The 21,394-nt window shown below is 37.1% G+C and overlaps 5 protein-coding genes across 4 annotated transcripts in view; 4 read left to right on the top strand and 1 right to left on the bottom strand.

Annotated features, from left to right (window-relative positions):
• Positions 1 to 21,394, bottom strand: part of LOC115428086 (glutamic acid-rich protein-like) — a 657,495-nt gene that overhangs the window by 107,769 nt on the left and 528,332 nt on the right. The gene's annotated exons all lie outside the window — the stretch shown is intronic.
• The window catches only part of LOC115428064 (zinc finger protein 37-like), a 161,745-nt gene that overhangs the window by 64,996 nt on the left and 75,355 nt on the right, over positions 1 to 21,394 (top strand).
• LOC115428103 (zinc finger protein 771-like) lies at positions 7,380 to 10,783 on the top strand. Its single transcript, XM_030146935.1, has 2 exons — positions 7,380 to 7,702; positions 8,849 to 10,783. The coding sequence occupies exons 1-2, from the start codon at positions 7,507 to 7,509 to the stop codon at positions 9,949 to 9,951; spliced, it is 1,299 nt and encodes a 432-aa protein (XP_030002795.1). The 5' UTR covers positions 7,380 to 7,506; the 3' UTR covers positions 9,952 to 10,783.
• Positions 11,993 to 14,812, top strand: LOC115428092 (zinc finger protein 771-like). The gene is made up of 2 exons (XM_030146924.1): positions 11,993 to 12,333; positions 13,388 to 14,812. The coding sequence occupies exons 1-2, from the start codon at positions 12,138 to 12,140 to the stop codon at positions 14,638 to 14,640; spliced, it is 1,449 nt and encodes a 482-aa protein (XP_030002784.1). The 5' UTR covers positions 11,993 to 12,137; the 3' UTR covers positions 14,641 to 14,812.
• The window catches only part of LOC115428094 (zinc finger protein 569-like), a 34,321-nt gene continuing 29,364 nt past the window's right edge, over positions 16,438 to 21,394 (top strand). The window contains exons 1-2 of the mRNA XM_030146927.1: positions 16,438 to 16,947; positions 17,332 to 18,774. Coding sequence (XP_030002787.1) covers positions 16,752 to 16,947; positions 17,332 to 18,533 — 1,398 coding nt within the window. The 5' untranslated portion in view covers positions 16,438 to 16,751 and the 3' untranslated portion in view covers positions 18,534 to 18,774. The remainder of the gene's footprint in view (positions 16,948 to 17,331; positions 18,775 to 21,394) is intronic.

The raw sequence follows: 21,394 nt of genomic DNA, 5'->3' as shown, positions 1-21,394 counted from the left end.
TACCTCATTTGAAAATCTTTTTGTGTGTTTTGATAGAGCCACATTTCTCCTTCAGTTACCTGTCATCACTGGGATTGAAAAGGCTACCTTAATTCCATACAGCCCTGACTTTTCCTGGGGGAAGACATTATTTGTATCAGTACTGTAGTCTGGACCCAGCACACATCAGTCAGACTCACAGACGTAATGATCCATGGGCAGTGGGGGGGCTTGGTGATTTTTGGTCCATGGTGGAATGGGAGGGGCTAGACCATGAGGAAGGTTAAGGGGAGAAAATATGGGATTTGGACACGGGATGAGTTGGATTCCAATATTGACAAGGTTTTTCATCTTGTCAGTAAAATCCAGGAGTGGGGAGGCCAGAGGAGAGAGTGAGGGGCTGGGTGGGGTCTGGGGGTTGAAAATTGGGGTGAAAGTTGGGAGTGTCCTGTTGGGGCTGGGGGAGACTCCTTCTGTTGGGGAGAGGGTAATGACGTAGGAGCGTCTTTCTGGGTCCGCTGTCTTCCATGGTCAGTGCTTATCTCCGGCACTAACAGTTCTTCTCCACAGTGCCGTTTTATCAGTTGTTTTGGGTTGTCTTGTCTCTTGTCCTTGTGACTTCTTGTGTCTGATGCACATAATAAAAAATGTTGGAGCTCAACAACTGTACTCCTGACTTGTTAAGGCAAAATCCATCTGCCTTAAAGAGGTGTCTGCATTCCTAAAAAATGTTAAAATTGTCGATAAAGTTTATTGATTGAGCGGCACATGTATCCTTGAGCCATCTGTTGAGCATCATCAGCCTGCTGAATCTCTCAGCTCCTCGTCGAACTGTCGGTAGAGGGCCACTGATAAACACCTCGGTATTCAGACATCGAACTTTATTCAGCAGCTCAGTAAAGTCCCATTTCAAAACCTCTGATTGTTGCTTCACAACATCAAGGGCTCCTGTGTGAATGATTAGAGATTTCACTGACGGATACTCAACTGCGATCTTCACAATTTTCTTTGAGCTATCAGACACCATGCCGTTGGTAAAACAGAGTACTTCGGACTTTTTCTTGCTGCAAAAGCGTTTTACCTAGTTCACAGCTCCATCACCCACAATCAGCATTTGAGGCCCAGTAGTTAGCTCTTTCTGCAGCCTGTTACTGTAAGATTTAGGCTCATACCTTTCTCTGGTGCTGGAAGAAGAGCTATCCTTTGGGGTGTCAGGGTCTGGTAAAGGTGGAGCAAATTTGTTCTGTAGTAGGATCCCTGTGTTTTGGGGTGGTTTGCTCTTACTTCTTGTTGTAGCCACAGTCCATGGTTGTTTTCTCCTCTGTAGTGGGGAGACAGTCCTGTGTGATTGGAGTGCAGGCCAGACAGTTTCATCACTGATCTCTGGGTGCTGGGTTCTGGTTGTTAGCCGTCTTTCCACAGCAGAGGAAGGTGATTTACCTGCTTTATGCTTTGGATTGGCACCAAGAGAGTTCAAGGGAGGACTACTGGTTGATTGAGTGCTGTTTGCACAGGCCTCCTCCTCCTTGCTGGTGCTAACTCGCCATTTGTTAGCCTGCTCCTGCTGACTGTTTTTCATCATCAGTAAAGTGGTTTCATTCCCATTTTGCTCATTTACCTCCACGTTCACTTCGATCCGATGAATTTTCGTTTCCAGGACTTCTATTTTCTGGAGAAGTTTCTGAAGAAGTTTGGTTAAATCATCCATGGAAAAGAGAGGCATCTTGCTGCTAATTAGCTTTTGTTAGCTGAGCTCCTCACTCTCAGTCACTGTAGTGCGGGCCTGTGTTGCTGATAAGCGACACATGAAGTAAAGAAAAGTCGTAATAATAGTGGTAACTTTCAGTTTCTTTCATAAATCAAGCTCCCACTATATTCATAGGTATCCAGGACCTGCTTTCCAGGAACTTTGTAGCTAAAAGAAAGGATTGTATTGGAAAAAAAGAAAGAGAGCATAGCAGAGAGCAAAGAGTGAAGAGTGCCAGAGCGACATGTCCTAACAGATTTCAGTATTGTATCATTTTTGTATCATTTTAGACTGAACCCAATATTTGGCTATATATACTGACTTGTCTTTAACATCCTGATGGGCTGAAGAAGTTCAGATTTGGAAATAATGCATCTGACTGAGGTAAAACCAGATATTTTTCATCAATTAGCAAAATCATTATTTGTGAGTGACGTCAAACTAATTGTAAAAAATTTTTATGCTTCCATTTTTTTTTTTTTTTTTTTTTTTTTAACTTTTGAGCTCTTATTTTACTGTCTGTCATTTATCTACTACCAGCACCAGCTTCTGCCAATAATACCAGTGGTTTGTTTGTGTGGATTAGTCTGGACAAATCCAGTGCTTAACAAACGTATCAGACCACCTTTCCCTCTTCGAGTTCATCCACCATCATGAAGTGCTTTAAAGCAGACTCTTTCATTTCCTGTGAGCTTTGGAAGTTTTACCATTTCCAGAAGCAATTACTAAGAATTTAACAGGAATGTTCATAATCGACAGCAGCTGTGGCATAAACTTCACATTTGGTTGGTGGTCTAATACGTCAGTGTTACTCTGACAATGGAGCTAACAGAAAATGTCAACTCAATACTGCTACATTTTAAAGAATGACTGTTTTTCTGGTTCCTCCTGATCATCTGTAGTTTTTTTATTTGGTAGGGGCTTTTATGACGTCACGAATGCACTCTGACCCCGGAAGCACTAATGCGGCTCAAACTTTACATTGATTATTTCCAATGAAAGTCGTCCGTCCTCGCTCAGTGTTGTGAAAGTTAGCTTAACTCGCTAACTGCTAACAGACCTGCCAGTGTGTGATGAAGACAAACTGTTTCTGACGGAGTTTTTGTGAAGAAAAGGTGAAAAATGGCCCAAAAAGTGCAGATTCTGAGGTCACTGGTGGAGCAGAGACTAACTGCAGCTGCTGAAGAGATATTTGGGCTGTTTGAAAGAACCATAGCAGAGTACGAGGAGGAACTTTGTCGAACTAAAGAAGAAAACCAGAGACAAAGACAAATACTGGACTGTGTTTGGAATCCGAGAGTCCTGCTACACAAAACAGGTTTGGACACATTTATCTCCAGTTTAGCCAAAGGTCTTGATGAAAAACAAACGGCATACATTTTAAATATTTAAGCATTACATACCTACACCGATTTTTGTGGTGACTGCCAAATCATATTTTTTCTCTAGATTTTACCTGTTTTAGGTGATTTATTACCATTGATTAGTATTATCCCTTGCGTTTTTTTTTTCCCAGTGAAAATTTGATATATTTCTTTGTTTATTTCACTTTTTAGATCAGCATATGCTTTTGGTTGTTCAGGTTTTCAATGGTTAATATAGGCTGTTTTCATTTCCAATTATAATAGTTTAGTTTTACAAATATTATACAATGTCAAATGTAACATTTATTTAATAAATGAAAATCTGATAGTTCTGTTTACAAAAGTATGACCTTTCTCTACATACAAGTCTAAAACACAGTTTTCTGAGATTTTAGGAGTGTGTATTGTTAGAGCCATTTTTGTGTTTCAGTTAAAAACTCATATTTATATTTAGGTTTGATTTATCATTAATAATTGATGTATATTATATGAATGTTGAGTAGTAATAGTATAAGTCTTGATATAATTTTGTGATGCGATCCTACTGGCCGCTAAGATTATAAATATGTAAAGAAAAAGGAGCGGAACCAGAAGCCTGGAGCATCACAGTCTTTTGACCGTCACGCAATGTAATTTAGAAATTCATCTTTTGTTTGTATTATTCTAAGTTTTAAGTAAAGACGGCAAACAGAAAAGTTGGATTCCAGATCCTTTTGTTTCGTGATACGTGTCGCGTAAGAAGAACTCCGAGGCTCATGGCTAGTGAGTTATACGCTGCACTCACATGTATCATTATTTATCTAATCAATACATTTATCTTTATCACTACTCTTTTGTCACTGATTCCTGTTCATTACTAAAGACTGAGCTTTTTATAGGCTGATAATTTACTTCAAGGTCAAAAAATATTTAATATCTCCAAAGGGGTGTGTGTGTGTGTGTGTGTGTGTGTGTGTGTGTGTGTGTGTGTGTGTGGCAGGGGGGGGGATTCTGTCTTTCAGATGTGTTTAAACTCTTCCAATAGAACTGACAGTATTATCACCAAAATCTGACTACAACTGAAAAGTCTTAACTGTATTTCCTCTTATCCTACAGACGTCCAGCAACACTTGGTGGTTAAAGGAGAGGTTCCTCCTGAGCAGCTGGAGTGGAATCCTACTGTGGACCAGGAGGAACCAGAACCAGAGCCCCCACACATCAAAAAGGAACAGGAGGAACTGTGGACGAGCCAGGTAGTGAATATTACCAAGTTCCCATCCACTCCTGTCCCTGTGAAGTGTGAAGATGATTATGATGAGTTTAATAAAACACCAACTGAGGAGAACAAAGTGGAAGCAAATAAAGTGGACTGTGAAGGATCAGAACCATCCAGCAGTTTCCACCCACATAGACATTTACAAAGAAAAAACGAGCAGAATGGAGATTCTGAGGAAACAGAGGACAGCGATGAAGACCAGACCCTGAACCACAAACCTGAGTCAAAGCTTCCAACAAACAGCTCAACAGAACAGATGGAAACACAAACTGATGGAGATGACGGTGGAGGATTAGAGCCAGACATGAACCTGGTCCACATGGAGAGTGTAAAGGGAAGAACCTTTGACAGTAAGAGTTTACTGGAGGAACACATGGACACTCACACAGGACAGAAACTGGTTGGTTCTTCTGAATGTGAAGCAACATTTTCTGAGAAGAAAAACATGACACAGGAAAATACCTCTCCCAGAGACACGATAATGAATAATGACTTGATGCTGAGTGATGTAGGATATGAAAAGAAAAAACACCACTGCTCTGTGTGCACAAAAACATTTTGCTGGAAGTCAAAGTTAGAAATCCATATGACAATTCACACTGGAGAGAGGCCATTTTGTTGTTCAGTTTGTGGAAGCAGATTCAAACAGAAGTCTAGTTTACGCAGTCACATGAAGTCCCACACAGGAGAAAAACCATTCACCTGTCCACTGTGTCAAAAGTGTTTTGGAAGCAGATATGAGGTCAGGAAACACATGAGAATCCACACTGGTGAGAAACCATTCAGCTGTTCACTGTGTCACAAATGTTTTAGAGACCGACATGAGGTCAGGAGACACATGAGAATCCATACGGGAGAGAAACCATTCAGCTGTTCAGAATGCAGTAGAAGCTTTACTCAGAGGACAACTTTGAACATTCACATGAGAGTCCACACAGGAGAGAGACCTTTCAGCTGTGCAGTTTGCCAGAAAAGCTTCACACGTAAACATCATCTTCATTCACATATGAGGATCCACACAAGAGAATAAACAAAATGTCACATTCACAGGAATCAGACCAACACAGACTAAAGAATAATGATACAGTCAAATTTTAGAGGAGAATCTGCATAAATACTTTCATGATTTTTCTTATGTTTATTTTTCTTAATTATTTTTTTCAGTGTTGCCTTTTTTTTAATTAAATGGATGAAAATACATACTTAGTCTATTCTCTTCTATTCATATTTAGAAGACTTTTTCTTTCTGAGATCAGCAGTTGAAGAGTCAGACAAACAGGATCCAAATTATCACATCAGCTGAGAACGACAGGTGAAAGAGGTTAAAGCAACACAATAAAAACATATGTCAAAAGTTTCCACCATGTCCCTCACAAACTTACCTAGAAATCATATTATTCATGTTTGAAATTCGTCCTTAACTCTATTATAATCATAATAGTTGAAAATAATGTGTAAATCAAACTAATAAGTACATCACTTCTAAATCTACATAACTGAACATAAGACTCAATGTAATGAATCAGTAAATCTGGAACTTACCACAGGACAAAAAAAAGAAAAAGCTTTTTGTCTTCTATAGAAAGAAAAAGTTCCAATCTGGACTAAATCACACTGAATCAAAAAAGTGAAATCAGAATTTGTCAGAATCACATCAGGATGTTGAGTTACACTATTCAGACAAAGGTATTGGGACACATTGAATTCAGGTGTTTCAATAGTAATAGGGGGCGGGCTATGAAACGATGACTAATGTCTTAATATAATTTCATATTAAATATTTGCATTTCATCTTTAGAGCTGCGTATGTTGTAACTATGTGTTGTGCTCCCTCTTGGCCAGGACTCCCTTGGAAAACAGCTTCTTAATCTCAATGGGATTTTCTTCCTAGTTAAATAAAGTTTAAATAAATAGATAAAGGAAAAAAAAGAGCTGTTTTTGTTTACATATTTATCTACATGTACAAAATGCAGACTTTGTGTTGATTTAATTTTACTTAATGTTGAAATATTTTCAGCATTATAATTGTTTTAAATGTTTTACCTCCAGAAAATCTGGGTGAAATCATTTACCATCACTTACTTCACCCAAACAAAGAAAAAGTGAAGATGTGAGTGGAGGAAATGGATTTGAGAGATATTCCACAGTTCATCTGTTCCTCTGCTTGTATCAGACATCATAGACAGCAGAACAGAACATGTTTCACCACATGTACCAATGAGTCTCAGTCTGTTGGTTCTAGAGTCTGAACTTTGAGGAGAATATAGATCACAAATGTGTTCTCTAATCTTGATAAAATGGAAAGTCCAGATTTCAGCTTTGTATCATTATGGACTGAACCAAATATTTGGCTGTATATACTGACTTGTCTTTAACATCCTGATGGGCTGAAGAAGTTCAGATTTGGAAATAATGCATCTGATTGAGGTAAAACCAGATATTTTTCACCAATTAGCAAAATCATTGTTTTTCAGTGGCATCAAACTAATTGTAAGTTTTTTTTATTCTTACATTTTTTTTATTTTTATTTTTTTTACTTTTGAGCTCTTATTTTATTGTCTGTTATTTATCTACTACCAGCACCAGCTTCTGCCAATAATACCAGTGGTTTGTTTGTGTGGATTAGTCTGGACAAATCCAGTGCTTAACAAACGTATCGGACCACCTTTCCCTCTTCGAGTTCATCCACCATCATGAAGTGCTTTAAAGCAGACTCTTTCATTTCCTGTGAGCTTTGGAAGTTTTACCATTTCCAAAAGCAATTACTAAGAATTCAACAGGAATGTTCATAATCGACAGCAGCTGTAGCATAAACTTCACATTTGGTTGGTGGTCTAATACGCCAATGTTACTCTGACAATAGACCTAACAGAAAATGTCAACTCAATACTGCTACATTTTAAAGAATGACTAGTTTTCTGGTTCCTCCTGATCATCTGTAGTCTTTCATTTTGTAGGCGCTTTTATGACGTCACGAATGCACTCTGACCCCGGAAGCACAAATGCGGCTCTAACTTGACATTGATTATTTCCAATGAAAGTCGTCCGTCTTCGCTCAGTGTTGCTAATGTTAGCTCAGCTCGCTAACTGCTAACAGACCTGTCAGTGTGTGATGAAGACAAACTGTTTCTGATGGAGTTTGTGTGAAGAAAAGGTGGAAAATGGCCCAAAAAGTGCAGATTCTGAGGTCACTGGTGGAGCAGAGACTAACTGCAGCTGCTGAAGAGATATTTGGGCTGTTTGAAAGAACCATAGCAGAGTACGAGGAGGAACTTTGTCAAACTAAAGAAGAAAACCAGAGACAAAGACAAATACTGGACTGTGTTTGGAATCCGAGAGTTCTGATTCACAAAACAGGTTTGGACACATTTATCTCCAGTTTAGCCAAAGGTCTTGATGAAAAACAAACGGCATACATTTTAAATATTTAAGCATTACATACCTACACCGATTTTTGTGGTGACTGCCAAATCATATTTTTTCTCTAGATTTTATCTGTTCTAGGTGATTTATTACCATTGATTAGTATTATCCCTTGCGTTTTTTTTTTCCCAGTGAAAATTTGATATATTTCTTTGTTTATTTCACTTTTTAGATCAGCATATGCTTTTGGTTGTTCAGGTTTTCAATGGTTAATATAGGCTATTTTCATTTCCAATTATAATAGTTTAGTTTTACAAATATTATACAATGTCAAATGTAACATTTATTTAATAAATGAAAATCTGATAGTTCTGTTTACAAAAGTATGACCTTTCTCTACATACAAGTCTAAAACACAGTTTTCTGAGATTTTAGGAGTGTGTATTGTTAGAGCCATTTTTTGTGTTTCAGTTAAAAACTCATATTTATATTTAGGTTTGATTTATCATTAATAATTGATGTATATTATATGAATGTTGAGTAGTAATAGTATAAGTCTTGATATAATTTTGTGATGCGATCCTACTGGCCGCTAAGATTATAAATATGTAAAGAAAAAGGAGCGGAACCAGAAGCCTGGAGCATCACAGTCTTTTGACCGTCACGCAATGTAATTTAGAAATTCATCTTTTGTTTGTATTATTCTAAGTTTTAAGTAAAGACGGCAAACAGAAAAGTTGGATTCCAGATCCTTTTGTTTCGTGATACGTGTCGCGTAAGAAGAACTCCGAGGCTCATGGCTAGTGAGTTATACGCTGCACTCACATGTATCATTATTTATCTAATCAATACATTTATCTTTATCACTACTCTTTTGTCACTGATTCCTGTTCATTACTAAAGACTGAGCTTTTTATAGGCTGATAATTTACTTCAAGGTCAAAAAATATTTAATATCTCCAAAGGGGTGTGTGTGTGTGTGTGTGTGTGTGTGTGTGTGTGTGTGTGTGTGTGTGTGTGGCAGGGGGGGGGATTCTGTCTTTCAGATGTGTTTAAACTCTTCCAATAGAACTGACAGTATTATCACCAAAATCTGACTACAACTGAAAAGTCTTAACTGTATTTCCTCTTATCCTACAGACGTCCAGCAACACTTGGTGGTTAAAGGAGAGGTTCCTCCTGAGCAGCAGGAGTGGAATCCTACTGTGGACCAGGAGGAACCAGAACCAGAGCCCCTACACATCAAAGAGGAACAGGAGGAACTGTGGACCAGCCAGGTAGTGAATATCACCAAGTTCCCATCCACTCCTGTCCCTGTGAAGTGTGAAGATGATTATGATGAGTTTAATAAAACACCAACTGAGGAGAACAAAGTGGAAGCAAATAAAGTGGACTGTGGAGGATCAGAACCATCCAGCAGTTTCCATCCACATAGACATTTACAAAGAAAAAACGAGCAGAATGGAGATTCTGAGGAAACCGAGGACAGCGATGAAGACCAGACCCTGAACCACAAACCTGAGTCAAAGCTTCCAACAAACAGCTCAACAGAACAGATGGAAACACAAACTGACGGAGATGACGGTGGAGGATCAGAGCCAGACATGAACCTGGTCCACATGGAGAGTGTAAAGGGAAGAACCTTTGACAGTAAGAGTTTACTGGAGGAACACAAGGACACTCACACAGGACAGAAACTGGTTGGTTCTTCTGAATGTGAAGCAACATTTCCTCAGAAAAACACAACACAGGAAACCAACTCACCCAGAGACATGATGATGAATAATGACATGATACTAAGTGAAATGGGATGTGAAAATAAACTATACCACTGCTCTGTGTGCTCGAAAACATTTTGCTGGAAGTCAAAGTTAGAAATCCATATGATAATTCACACTGGAGAGAGGCCATTTTGTTGTTCAGTTTGTGGAAGCAGATTCAAACAGAAGTCTAGTTTACGCAGTCACATGAAGTCCCACACAGGAGAAAAACCATTCACCTGTCCACTGTGTCAAAAGTGTTTTGGAAGCAGAAGTCAGGTCAGGAAACACATGAGAATCCACACTGGTGAGAAACCATTCAGCTGTTCACTGTGTCACAAATGTTTTAGAGACCGACATGAGGTCAGGAGACACATGAGAATCCACACAGGAGAGAAACCTTTCAGCTGTGCAGTTTGTCAGAAAAGCTTCACACGTAAACATCATCTTCATTCACATATGAGGATCCACACAAGAGAATAAACAAAATGTCACATTCACAGGAATCAGACCAACACAGACTAAAGAATAATGATACAGTCAAATTTTAGAGGAGAATCTGCATAAATACTTTCATGATTTTTCTTACGTTTATTTTTCTTAATTATTTTTTTCAGTGTTGCCGTTTTTTTAATTCAATGGATGAAAATACATACTTAGTCTATTCTTTCTTTTCATATTTAGAAGACTTTTTTTCTGAGATCAGCAGTTGAAGAGTCAGACAAACAGGATCCAAATTATCACATCAGTTGAGAACGACAGGTGAAAGAGGTTAAAGCAACACAATAAAAACATGTCAAAAGTTTCCACCATGTCCCTCACAAACTTACCTAGAAATCACATCATTCATGTTTGAAATTTGTCCTTAACTCTATTATAATCATAATTGTTGAAAATAATGTGTAAATCAAACTAATAAGTACATCACTTCTAAATCTACATAACTGAACATAAGACTCAATGTAATGAATCAGTAAATCTGGAACTTACCACAGGACAAAAAAAAGAAAAAGCTTTTTGTCTTCTATAGAAAGAAAAAGTTCCAATCTGGACTAAATCACACTGAATCAAAAAAGTGAAATCAGAATTTGTCAGAATCACATCAGGATGTTGAGTTACACTATTCAGACAAAGGTATTGGGACACATTGAATTCAAGTGTTTCAATAGTAATACGGGGCGGGCTATGAAATGATGACTAATGTCTTAATGTAATTTCATATTAAATATTTGCATTTCATCTTTAGAGCTGCGTATGTTGTAACTATGTGTTGTGCTCCCTCTTGGCCAGGACTCCCTTGGAAAACAGCTTCTTAATCTCAATGGGATTTTCTTCCTAGTTAAATAAAGTTTAAATAAATAGATAAAGAAAAAAAAGAGCTGTTTTTGTTTACATGTTTATCTACATGTACAAAATGCAGACTTTGTGTTGATTTAATTTTACTTAATGTTGAAATATTTTCAGCATTAAATTTCAGTTTTAAATGTTTTACCTCCAGAAAATCTGGGTGAAATCATTTACCATCACTTACTTCACCCAAACAAAGAAAAAGTGAAGATGTGAGTGGAGGAAATGGATTTGAGAGATATTCCACAGTTCATCTGTTCCTCTGCTTGTATCAGACATCATAGACAGCAGAACAGAACATGTTTCACCACATGTACCAATGAGTCTCAGTCTGTTGGTTCTAGAGTCTGAACTTTGAGGAGAATATAGATCACAAATGTGCTCTTCAATCTCGATAAAATGGAAAGTCCAGATTTCAGCTTTGTATCATTATGGACTGAACCAAATATTTGGCTGTATATACTGACTTGTCTTTAACATCCTGATGGGCTGAAGAAGTTCAGATTTGGAAATAATGCATCTGATTGAGGTAAAACCAGATATTTTTTACCAATTAGCAAAATCATTGTTTTTCAGTGGCATCAAACTAATTGTAAATTTTTTTTATTCTTACATTAAATTTAATTGTTTTTTTTTTTGTTGTTGTTGTTTTGTTTTGTTTTTGTTTTTTTGTTTTTTTGTTTTTTTTACTTTTGAGCTCTTATTTTACTGTCTGTTATTTATCTACTACCAGCACCAGCTTCTGCCAATAATACTAGTAGTTTGCTTGTGTGGATTAGTGGATTAGTCTGGACAAATCCAGTGCTTAACAAACGTATCAGACCACCTTTCCCTCTTCGAGTTCATCCACCATCATGAAGTGCTTTAAAGCAGACTCTTTCATTTCCTGTGAGCTTTGGAAGTTTTACCATTTCCAGAAGCAATTACTAAGAATTCAACAGGAATGTTCATAATCGACAGTAGCTGTGGCATAAACTTCACATTTGGTTGGTGGTCTAATACGTCAGTGTTACTCTGACAATGGAGCTAACAGAAAATGTCAACTCAATACTGCTACATTTTAAAGAATGACTAGTTTTGTGCTTCCTCCTGATCATCTGTAGTCTTTCATTTTGTAGGCGCTTTTATGACGTCACGAATGCACTCTGACCCCGGAAGCACAAATGCGGCTCTAACTTGACATTGATTATTTCCAATGAAAGTCGTCCGTCCTCGCTCAGTGTTGCTAATGTTAGCTCAGCTCGCTAACTGCTGACAGACCTGTCAGTTTGTGATGAAGACAAACTGTTTCTGACGGAGTTTTTGTGAAGAAAAGGTGAAAAATGGCCCAAAAAGTGCAGATTCTGAGGTCACTGGTGGAGCAGAGACTAACTGCAGCTGCTGAAGAGATATTTGGGCTGTTTGAAAGAACCATAGCAGAGTACGAGGAGGAACTTTGTCGAACTAAAGAAGAAAACCAGAGACAAAGACAAATACTGGACTGTGTTTGGAATCCGAGAGTTCTGATTCACAAAACAGGTTTGGACACATTTATCTCCAGTTTAGCCAAAGGTCTTGATGAAAAACAAACGGCATACATTTTAATTATTTAAGCTTTATATACCTACACCGATTTTTGTGGTGACTGCCAAATCATATTTTTTCTCTAGATTTGACCTGTTTTAGGTGATACATAACCATTTATTAGTATTATCCCTTTCGTTTTTATCCCCAGTGAAAATGTGATATATTTCTTTGTTTATTTCACTGCTCATGTAAATGTGCATAAAACCCAGAGTAGATGCAACGGTTATTTTATCAAAGCAGAGAAAACTGGAGAAAATGGGCCTTTTTTTCCCAGGAAAACATATCATTAACTGAACATAAAACAAGTGTCTCCATTCACTGTCACTTTTCAAACTCTATAGGTTTTACTGGTGACTGAATGCTGTAGAAGGTGACAGTGTTTCCACGTTCACGACAGAGCCTCTGAACGACCAAATGGGTCATATCTGTTGACCACGAAAACATATCAAACTGCATTTTACACCAATTATTTACATGTATTGATAGGATTAGTTGATGATCAGCTATTAGACATTTTAGATCAGCATATGCTTTTCGATGTTCAGGTTTTTAATGGTTAATATAAGTTATTTTCGTTTCCAAGTATAATACTTTAGTTTTACAAATATTATAAAATTTCAAGTGTAATATTTATTTAATGAATGAAAATCTGATAGTTCTGTTTACAAAAGTATTAACTTTCTCTACATACAAGTCTAAAACAGTTTTCTGAGATTTTAGAGTGTGTATCATGATTTATCTAATCAATACATTTATCTTTATCACTACTCTTTTGTCACTGATTCCTGTTCATTAATAAAGACTTAGCTTTTTATTGGCTGATAATTTACTTCAAGGTCAAAAAATATTTAGTATCTCCAAGGGTGTGTGTGTGTGTGTGTGGGGGGGGGGGGGGTGGATTCTGTCTTTCAGACCTGTTTAGACTCTTCCAATAGAACTGACAGTGTTATCACCAAAATCTGACTGCAGCTGAAAAGTCTTAACTGTATGTCCTCTTATCCTACAGACATCCAGCAACAGTTGGTGGTTCAAGAAGAGGTTCCTCCTGAGCAGCAGGAATGGAATCCTATTGTGGACCAGGAGGAACCAGAACCAGAGCCCCCACACATCAAAGAGGAACAGGAGGAACCGTGGACCAGCGTGGAAGTGAATATCACCAAGTTCGCATCCACTCCTGTCCCTGTGAAGAGTGAAGATGATGATGAGGAGAAAGTTGAATCCTCACAGCATAAACAAACACAAATTGAGGAGATCAAAGAGGAAGCAAATACAGTGGACTGTGGAGGATCAGAAACATCCAGCAGCTTCTATCCACATAGACATTTACAAAGAATAATTGATGAGCAGAATGAAGACTGTGAGGAAACCGAGAACAGCAATGAAGACCAGATCCTGAACCACAAACCTGAGTCAAAGCTTCCAACAAACAGCTCAATGGAACAGATGGAAACAGAAACTGATGGAGATGACGGTGGAGGATCAGAGCCAGACATTATCCTGGTCCACATGGAGAGTGTAAAGAGAAGAACCTTTGACAGTAAGAGTTTACCGGAGGAACACATGGACACTCACACAGGACAGAAACTGGTTAGTTCTTCTGAATGTGAAGCAACATTTTCACTGAAGAAAAACACAACACAGGAAACCAACTCACCCAGAAACATGATCATGAAAAATGACTTGATGCTAAGTGATGTGGGATGTGAAAATAAACTATACCACTGTTCTGTGTGCTCAAAAACATTTTGCTGGAAGTCAGAGTTAGAAATCCACATGACAATTCACACTGGAGAGAAGCCATTTTGTTGTTCAGTTTGTGGAAGCAGATTCAAACAGAAGTCTAGTTTACGCAGTCACATGAAGTCCCACACAGGAGAAAAACCGTTCACCTGTCCACTGTGTCAAAAGTGTTTTGGAAGCAGAGGTGAGGTCAGGAAACACATGAGAATCCACACTGGTGAGAAACCATTCAGCTGTTCACTGTGTCACAAATGTTTTAGAGACCGAAGTGAGGTCAGGAGACACATGAGAATCCACACAGGTGAGAAACCATTCAGCTGTTCAGAATGCAGTAGAAGTTTTACTCAGAGGACAAGTTTGAACAATCACATGAGAGTCCACACAGGAGAGAGACCTTTCATCTGTTTAGTCTGTCAGAAAAGCTTCACACGGAAACATCGTCTTCATTCACATATGAGGATCCACACAAGAGAACAGACAGAATGTCACATTCACAGGAATCAGACCAACAGAGACTAAGGAATAATGATACAGTCAAATTTTGGAGGAAAATCTGCATAAATAATTTCACATGATTTTTCTTACATTTATTTTTCTTAATTATTTTTTCAATGGTGCCATTTTTTAAAATTAAATGAATTAAAATATATCGTTTGTCTATTCTCTTCTTTTCATATATAGAAGACTTTTTTCTGAGATCAGCAGTTGAAGAGTCAGACAAACAGGATCCAAATTATCACATCAGCTGAGAACGAGAGGTGAAAGAGGTTAAAGCAACACAATAAAAGCATATGTCAATAATTTCCACAATGTCCCTCACAAACTTACCTAGAAATCACATCATTCATGTTTGAAATTTGTCCTTAACTCTGTAATAAACATAATCGTTGAAAATAATGTGTAAATCAAAGTAATAAGTACATCACTTCTAAATCTACATAACTGAACATCAGACTCACTGTATTGAATCAGTAAATGTGGAACTGAACACAGGACAAAAAAAATAGCTTTTTGTTTTCTACATAAAGAAAAAGTTCCAATCTGGACTAAATCAAACTGAATCAAAAACCTGAAATCAGAATTTGTCAGAATCACATCAGGATATTTAGTTACACTATTCAGACAAAGGTATTGGGACACATTGAATTCAGGTGTTTCAATAGTAATAGGGAATGGGGCTATGAAACTATGACTAACGTCTAATATAATTTCATATTAAAATAAATTTTTGCATTTCATCTTTAGAGCTGTGTATGTTGTAACTATGTGTTGTGCTGCCTCTTGGCCAGGACTCCCTTGGAAAAGAGCTTAATCTCAATGGGATTTTCTTCCTGGTTAAATAAAGGTTAAATAAATAAATAAATAGCTGTTTTTGTTTACATATTTATCTACATATACAAAATGCAGACTTTCCGTTGATTTAATTTTACTTAATGTTGAAATATTTTCAGCATTCTAATTGTTTTAAGTGTTTTACCTCTAGAAAATCTGGGAGGTATCATTTACCATCACTTACTTCACCCAAACAAAGAAAAAGTGAAGATGTGAGTGGAGGAAATGGATTTGAGAGATATTCCACAGTTCATCTGTTCCTCTGCTTGTATCAGACATCATAGACAGCAGAACAGAACATGTTTCACCACATGTACCAATGAGTCTCAGTCTGTTGGTTCTAGAGTCTGAGCTTTGAGGAGAATACAGATCACAAATGTGTTCTCCAATCTTGATAAAATGGAAAGTCCAGATTTAAGCTTTGTATCATTTTGGACTGAACCCAATATTTGGCTGCATATACTGACTTGTCTTTAACATCCTGATGGGCTGAAGAAGTTCAGATTTGGAAATAATGCATCTGATTGAGGTAAAACCAGATATTTTTCACCAATTAGCAAAATCATTGTTTTTCAGTGGCATCAAACTATTGTAAGGTTTTTTTTTTTTAATTCTTCCATTTTATTTATTTTATTTTATTTTATCTTATTTTATTTTTACTTTTGAGCTCTTATTTTACTGTCTGTTATTTATCTACTACCAGCACCAGCTTCTGCCAATAATACCAGTAGTTTGCTTGTGTGGATTAGAGGATTAGTTTGGACAAATCCAAATCCAGTGCTTAACAAACGTATCAGACCACCTTTCCCTCTTCGAGTTCATCCACCATCATGAAGTGCTTTAAAGCAGACTCTTTCATTTCCTGTGAGCTTTGGAAGTTTTACCATTTCCAAAAGTAATTACTAAGAATTCAACAGGAATGTTCATAATCGACAGCAGCTGTGGCATAAACTTAACATTTAGTTGGTGATCTAATACGTCAATGTTACTCTGACAATGGAGCTAACAGAAAATGTCAACTCAATACTGCTACACTTTAAAGAATGACTAGTTTTCTGGTTCTTCCTGATCATCCGTCGTCTTTTAATTTGTAGGAGCTTTTATGACGTCACGAATGCACTCTGACCCCGGTAGCACTAATGCGGCTCTAACTTTACGTTGATTATTTCTGATGCAAGTCGTCCGTCCTCGCTCAGTGTTGCTAATGTTAGCTTAGCTTGCTAACTGCTAATAGACCTGCCAGTGTGTTATCGAGACAAACTGTTTCTGACGGAGTTTTTGTGAAGTAAAGGTGAAAAATGGCCCAAAAAGTGCAGATTCTGAGGTCACTGGTGGAGCAGAGACTAACTGCAGCTGCTGAAGAGATATTTGGGCTGTTTGAAAGAACCATAGCAGAATACGAGGAGGAACTTTGTCAAACTAAAGAAGAAAACCAGAGACAAAGACAAATACTGGACTGTGTTTGGAATCCGAGAGTCCTGCTACACAAAACAGGTTTGGACACATTTATCTCCAGTTTAGCCAAAGGTCTTGATGAAAAACAAACGGCATACATTTTAATTATTTAATCTTTACATACCGACATCGATTTTTGTGGTGACCGCCAGATCATATTTTTTCTTCAGACTTGACCTTTTTTAGGTGATTTATTACCACGTATTAGTATTATTTATTATTATTATTTATTATTTATTTCAAGGTCAGAAATATTTAGTATCTCCAAGGGTGTGTGTGTGTGTTTGGGGGGGGGGGGGGGGGGGGGGCGGGAGGGATTGTGCCTTTCAGACCTGTTTAAACTCTTCCAATAGAACTGACAGTATTATCACCAAAATCTGACTGTAACTGTAAAGTCTAACTGTATTTCCTCCTTTCCTACAGATGTCCAGCAGCACTTGGTGGTTCAAAAAGAAGTTCTTCCGGAGCAGCAGGAGTGGAATCCTATTGTGGACCAGGAGGAACCAGAACCCTCACAAATCAAAGAGGAACAGGAGGAACTGTGGACCTGCCAGGAAGTGAATATCACCAAGTTCCCATCCACTCCTGTCCCTGTGATGAGTAACGATGATGATGAGGAGAAAGTTGAGTCCTCACAGCATAAAGTAACACAAACTGTGAAGATCAAAGAGGAAGCAAAGAAAGTGGACTGTGGAGGATCAGAACCATCCAGCAGCTTCTATCCACATAGACATTTACAAAGAAAAATTGGTGAGCAGAATGAAGACTGTGAGGAAACCGAGAACAGCGATGAAGACCAGACCCTGAACCACAAACCTGAGTCAAAGCTTCCGACAAACAGCTCAACTGAACAGATGGAAACAGAAACTGATGGAGACGACAGCAGAGGATCAGAGCCAGACATTATCCTGGTCCACATGGAGAGTGTAAAGAGAAGAACCTTAGACAGTAAGAGTTTACTGGAGGAACACATGGACACTCACACAGGACAGAAACTGGTTGATTCTTCTGAATGTGAAGATACATTTCCTCAGAAAAACACGACACAGGAAACCAACTCACCCACAGACATGATGATGAATAATGACTTGATGCTAAGTGATATGGGATTTGAAAACAAACTATACCACTGCTCTGCCTGCTCGAAAACATTTTGCTGGAAGTCAAAGTTAGAAATCCACATGAGAATTCACACTGGAGAGAGGCCATTTTGTTGTTCAGTTTGTGGAAGCAGATTCAAACAGAAGTCGAGTTTACTCAGTCACATGAAGTCCCACACAGGAGAAAAACCATTCAGATGTTCACTGTGTCAGAAGTGTTTTGGAAGCAGAAGTCAGGTCAGGAAACACATGATAGTCCACACAGGAGAGAGACCATTCAATTGTCCACTGTGTCTCAAATGTTTTAGAGACCGCAGTGAGGTCAGGAGACACATGAGAATCCACACAGGCGAGAAACCATTCAGCTGTTCAGAATGCAGTAGAAGATTTACTCACAGGGCAAGTTTGAACAATCACATGAGAGTCCACACAGGAGAGAAACCTTTCATCTGTGTATTTTGTCAGAAAGGCTTCGCACGTAAAGATCATCTTCATTCACATATGAGGATCCACACAAGAGAATAGACAGAATATCACATTCACAGGAATCAGACCAACACAGACTAAAGAATACTGATACTTTAAAATTTTAGAGGACAATCTGCATGAATAATTTCATCTGATTTATTTTTCTTGCGTATATTTGTCTTCATTATTTTTTCAATGTTGCCATTTTTTTTAAATTAAATGAATGTAAATATATTGTTTGTCTATTCTCTTCTTTTCATACTGAGAATACTTTTTTTTTCTGAGATCAGCAGTTGAAGTCAGACTAACAGGATCCAAATTATCACATCAGCAGAGAATGAGAGGTGAAAGAAGTTCACGAACCACAATAAAAACGTGTCAATAATTTCCACAATGTCCCTCACAAACTTGCCTAGAAATCACATTATTCGTGTCTGAAATTTATGTTAAACTCTATAATAAACATAATTGTTGAAAATAATGTGTAAATCAAAGTTATAAGTACATCACTTCTCAATCTACATAACTGAACATCAGACTCAATGTAATGAATCAGTAAATGTGGAACTGAACACAGGATGAAAAAACAGCTTTTTGTCTTCTATAGATAAAGTTCCAATCTGGACTAAATCACACTGAATCAAAAAAGTGAAATCAGAATTTATCAGAATCACATCCGGATGTTGAGTTACACTATTCAGACAAAGGTATTGGGACACATTGAATTCAGGTGTTTCAATAGTAATAGCGGGCAGGGCAATAAAATGATGACTAATGTCTTAATATAATTTCATATTAAAATAAATATTTGTATTTCATCTTTAGAGTTAATTTTGTCTACATTGTCATCTACATGTACAAAATGCAGACTTTGGGTTTATTTAATTTGCTGTAATGTTGCCATTTTTTTGGTATTATAATTGTTTTAAATGTTTTACCTCTAGAAAATCTGGGTGAAATCATTTACCATCACTTACTTCACCCAAACTGAAGGAAAAAGTCAAGATGTGAGTGGAGGAAATGGATTTGAGAGATATTCCACAGTTCATCTGTTCATCTGCTTGTATCAGACATCATAGACAGCAGAACAGAACATGTTTCACCACATGGACCGATGAATATCAGTCTGTTGATTCTAGAGTCTGAACTTTGAGGAGAATCCAGATCACAAATGTGTTCTCCAATCAATACATACAATGGAAAGTTCAGATTTCAGCTTTGTATCATTTTCGACTGAACCCAATGTTTGGCTATATATACTGGCTTGTCTTTAACATCCTGATGAGCTAAAGAAGTTCAGATTTGGAATTAATGCATCTGATTGAGGTAAAACCAGATATTTTTCACTAGTTAGCAAAATCATTGTTTGTCAGCGACATCAAAAAAAAAAAAAAAATTGATTCTTGCAATTTTTTACTTTTGAGTTCTTGTTTTACTGTCTGTTATTTATCTACTTCCAGCTCCAGCTTCTGCCAATAATACCAGTTGTTTGTGTGGATTAGTGCATTAGTTTGGAGAAATCCAGTGCTTAACAAATGTATCAGACCACTTTTTCCTATTTGAGTTCATCCACCATCATGAAGTGCTTTAAAGCAGACTCTTTCATTTTCTGTGAGCTTTAGAAGTTTTACCATTTTCAACAGGAATGTTAAAAATCTACAGCAGCTGTGGTATAAACTTCACATTGGTTGGTGGTCTAATACATTAATGTTACTCTGACAATGGAGAAAACAGAAAATGTCAACTCAATACTCCTACATTTTAAAGAATGACTAGTTTTCTGGCTCCAACTGATCGCCTGTAGTTTTTTTTTTTTCCCCCGACATATTTATTTATTTAATTTTGTATAAAGTACAATAATGACATGACAAGTACAATGCAATATTAACATACTAATAAGACATGAACGGAAAAGAACATAGCCAGGGGACAAACCACGTAAACAAAATAAATAAATAAATAAAATAAAATTACACAAAGTTCAAATCTGTTGCATAAGTCAGTGGTTTTGACAGCTTTTCTATTTTTAGAGTATTGAATGTTTGAAATTTACTAGGTAAGCTCAATTTTAAAAATGAAAGAAGAAGGTTTGAGATTGTAGAATTTACATTTGTGAACGTGGTATTTTGCCAAAAATATAATTAAATTGATTATGTAATGTTGATCTGATTTGTTAGCAGGATATGAGTATATACCAAACAATATTTTTGTATAAGTAAAAGAAAAATCAGAAATTATATTTTGACAAATAAAAAAACAGACATCTTGCCAGAAAATTTTTGAAAAGGGACAGGATCAAAACAGATGATACACATTTTCTTCTGACTAATCACAAAATCAGCAATCCACACTGATATCTTTTTTATATCTTTGTAGGAATAGTTTGGAAGGATAGAAACAATGAATTAATTTGAAAGAAACATCTTTTATCTTGTTTATTATTAAATATTTAGAGGGTAAACACCAGATTTACCAGATTCTAGGTTTGGAAATAGATTATTCCAATAAGACATCAAATTTGGAACAGAGACAACATTTTTTTTTGGAATAAACCCTGTACATTACGGTTGTTTACTCTGTTTTGGCCAGAAAAACAAATTTGTCCAACTTCAGAGTCAGCAAGGTTAAACTTCAACAGAGGTTGTTCCTGAGCTGCAGAATTTTTGAGAAGCACTATCGCACCGGACGGGATAGAATCAAAAACTTGTGCATATTCTCTTGGAGGTATCGGAATGCCGAATCTATCTAGAAATTCAGAATAAGACAGTAAAACACCCTCTGAATTGAAAAGTTGTTTAACTAATAAAATGCCATGAGTAAACCAGTTTTCCAAAAATAAAGATTTGTGTTTGTATAATATGTCTCTGTTGATCCAGATGTAGTATCTGTGAGGTGAGAAATTATGTTTGTACAGTAAG

This window comes from Sphaeramia orbicularis, chromosome 11 (assembly GCF_902148855.1).
Source record: "Sphaeramia orbicularis chromosome 11, fSphaOr1.1, whole genome shotgun sequence".
Taxonomy (NCBI): domain Eukaryota; kingdom Metazoa; phylum Chordata; class Actinopteri; order Kurtiformes; family Apogonidae; genus Sphaeramia; species Sphaeramia orbicularis.
This window is presented reverse-complemented; position numbering and strand designations above follow the sequence as displayed.

What these genes read in the sequence shown, in the direction of transcription:
- LOC115428103 (XM_030146935.1), top strand. Translation starts at nt 7,507, where the DNA reads ATGGCCCAAAAAGTGCAGATTCTGAGGTCACTGGTGGAGCAGAGACTA. An exon ending in AGTTCTGATTCACAAAACAG is followed by an intron (nt 7,703 to 8,848) that starts GTTTGGACACAT and finishes CTTATCCTACAG; the next exon opens with ACGTCCAGCAACACTTGGTG.
- LOC115428092 (XM_030146924.1), top strand. Translation starts at nt 12,138, where the DNA reads ATGGCCCAAAAAGTGCAGATTCTGAGGTCACTGGTGGAGCAGAGACTA. An exon ending in AGTTCTGATTCACAAAACAG is followed by an intron (nt 12,334 to 13,387) that starts GTTTGGACACAT and finishes CTTATCCTACAG; the next exon opens with ACATCCAGCAACAGTTGGTG.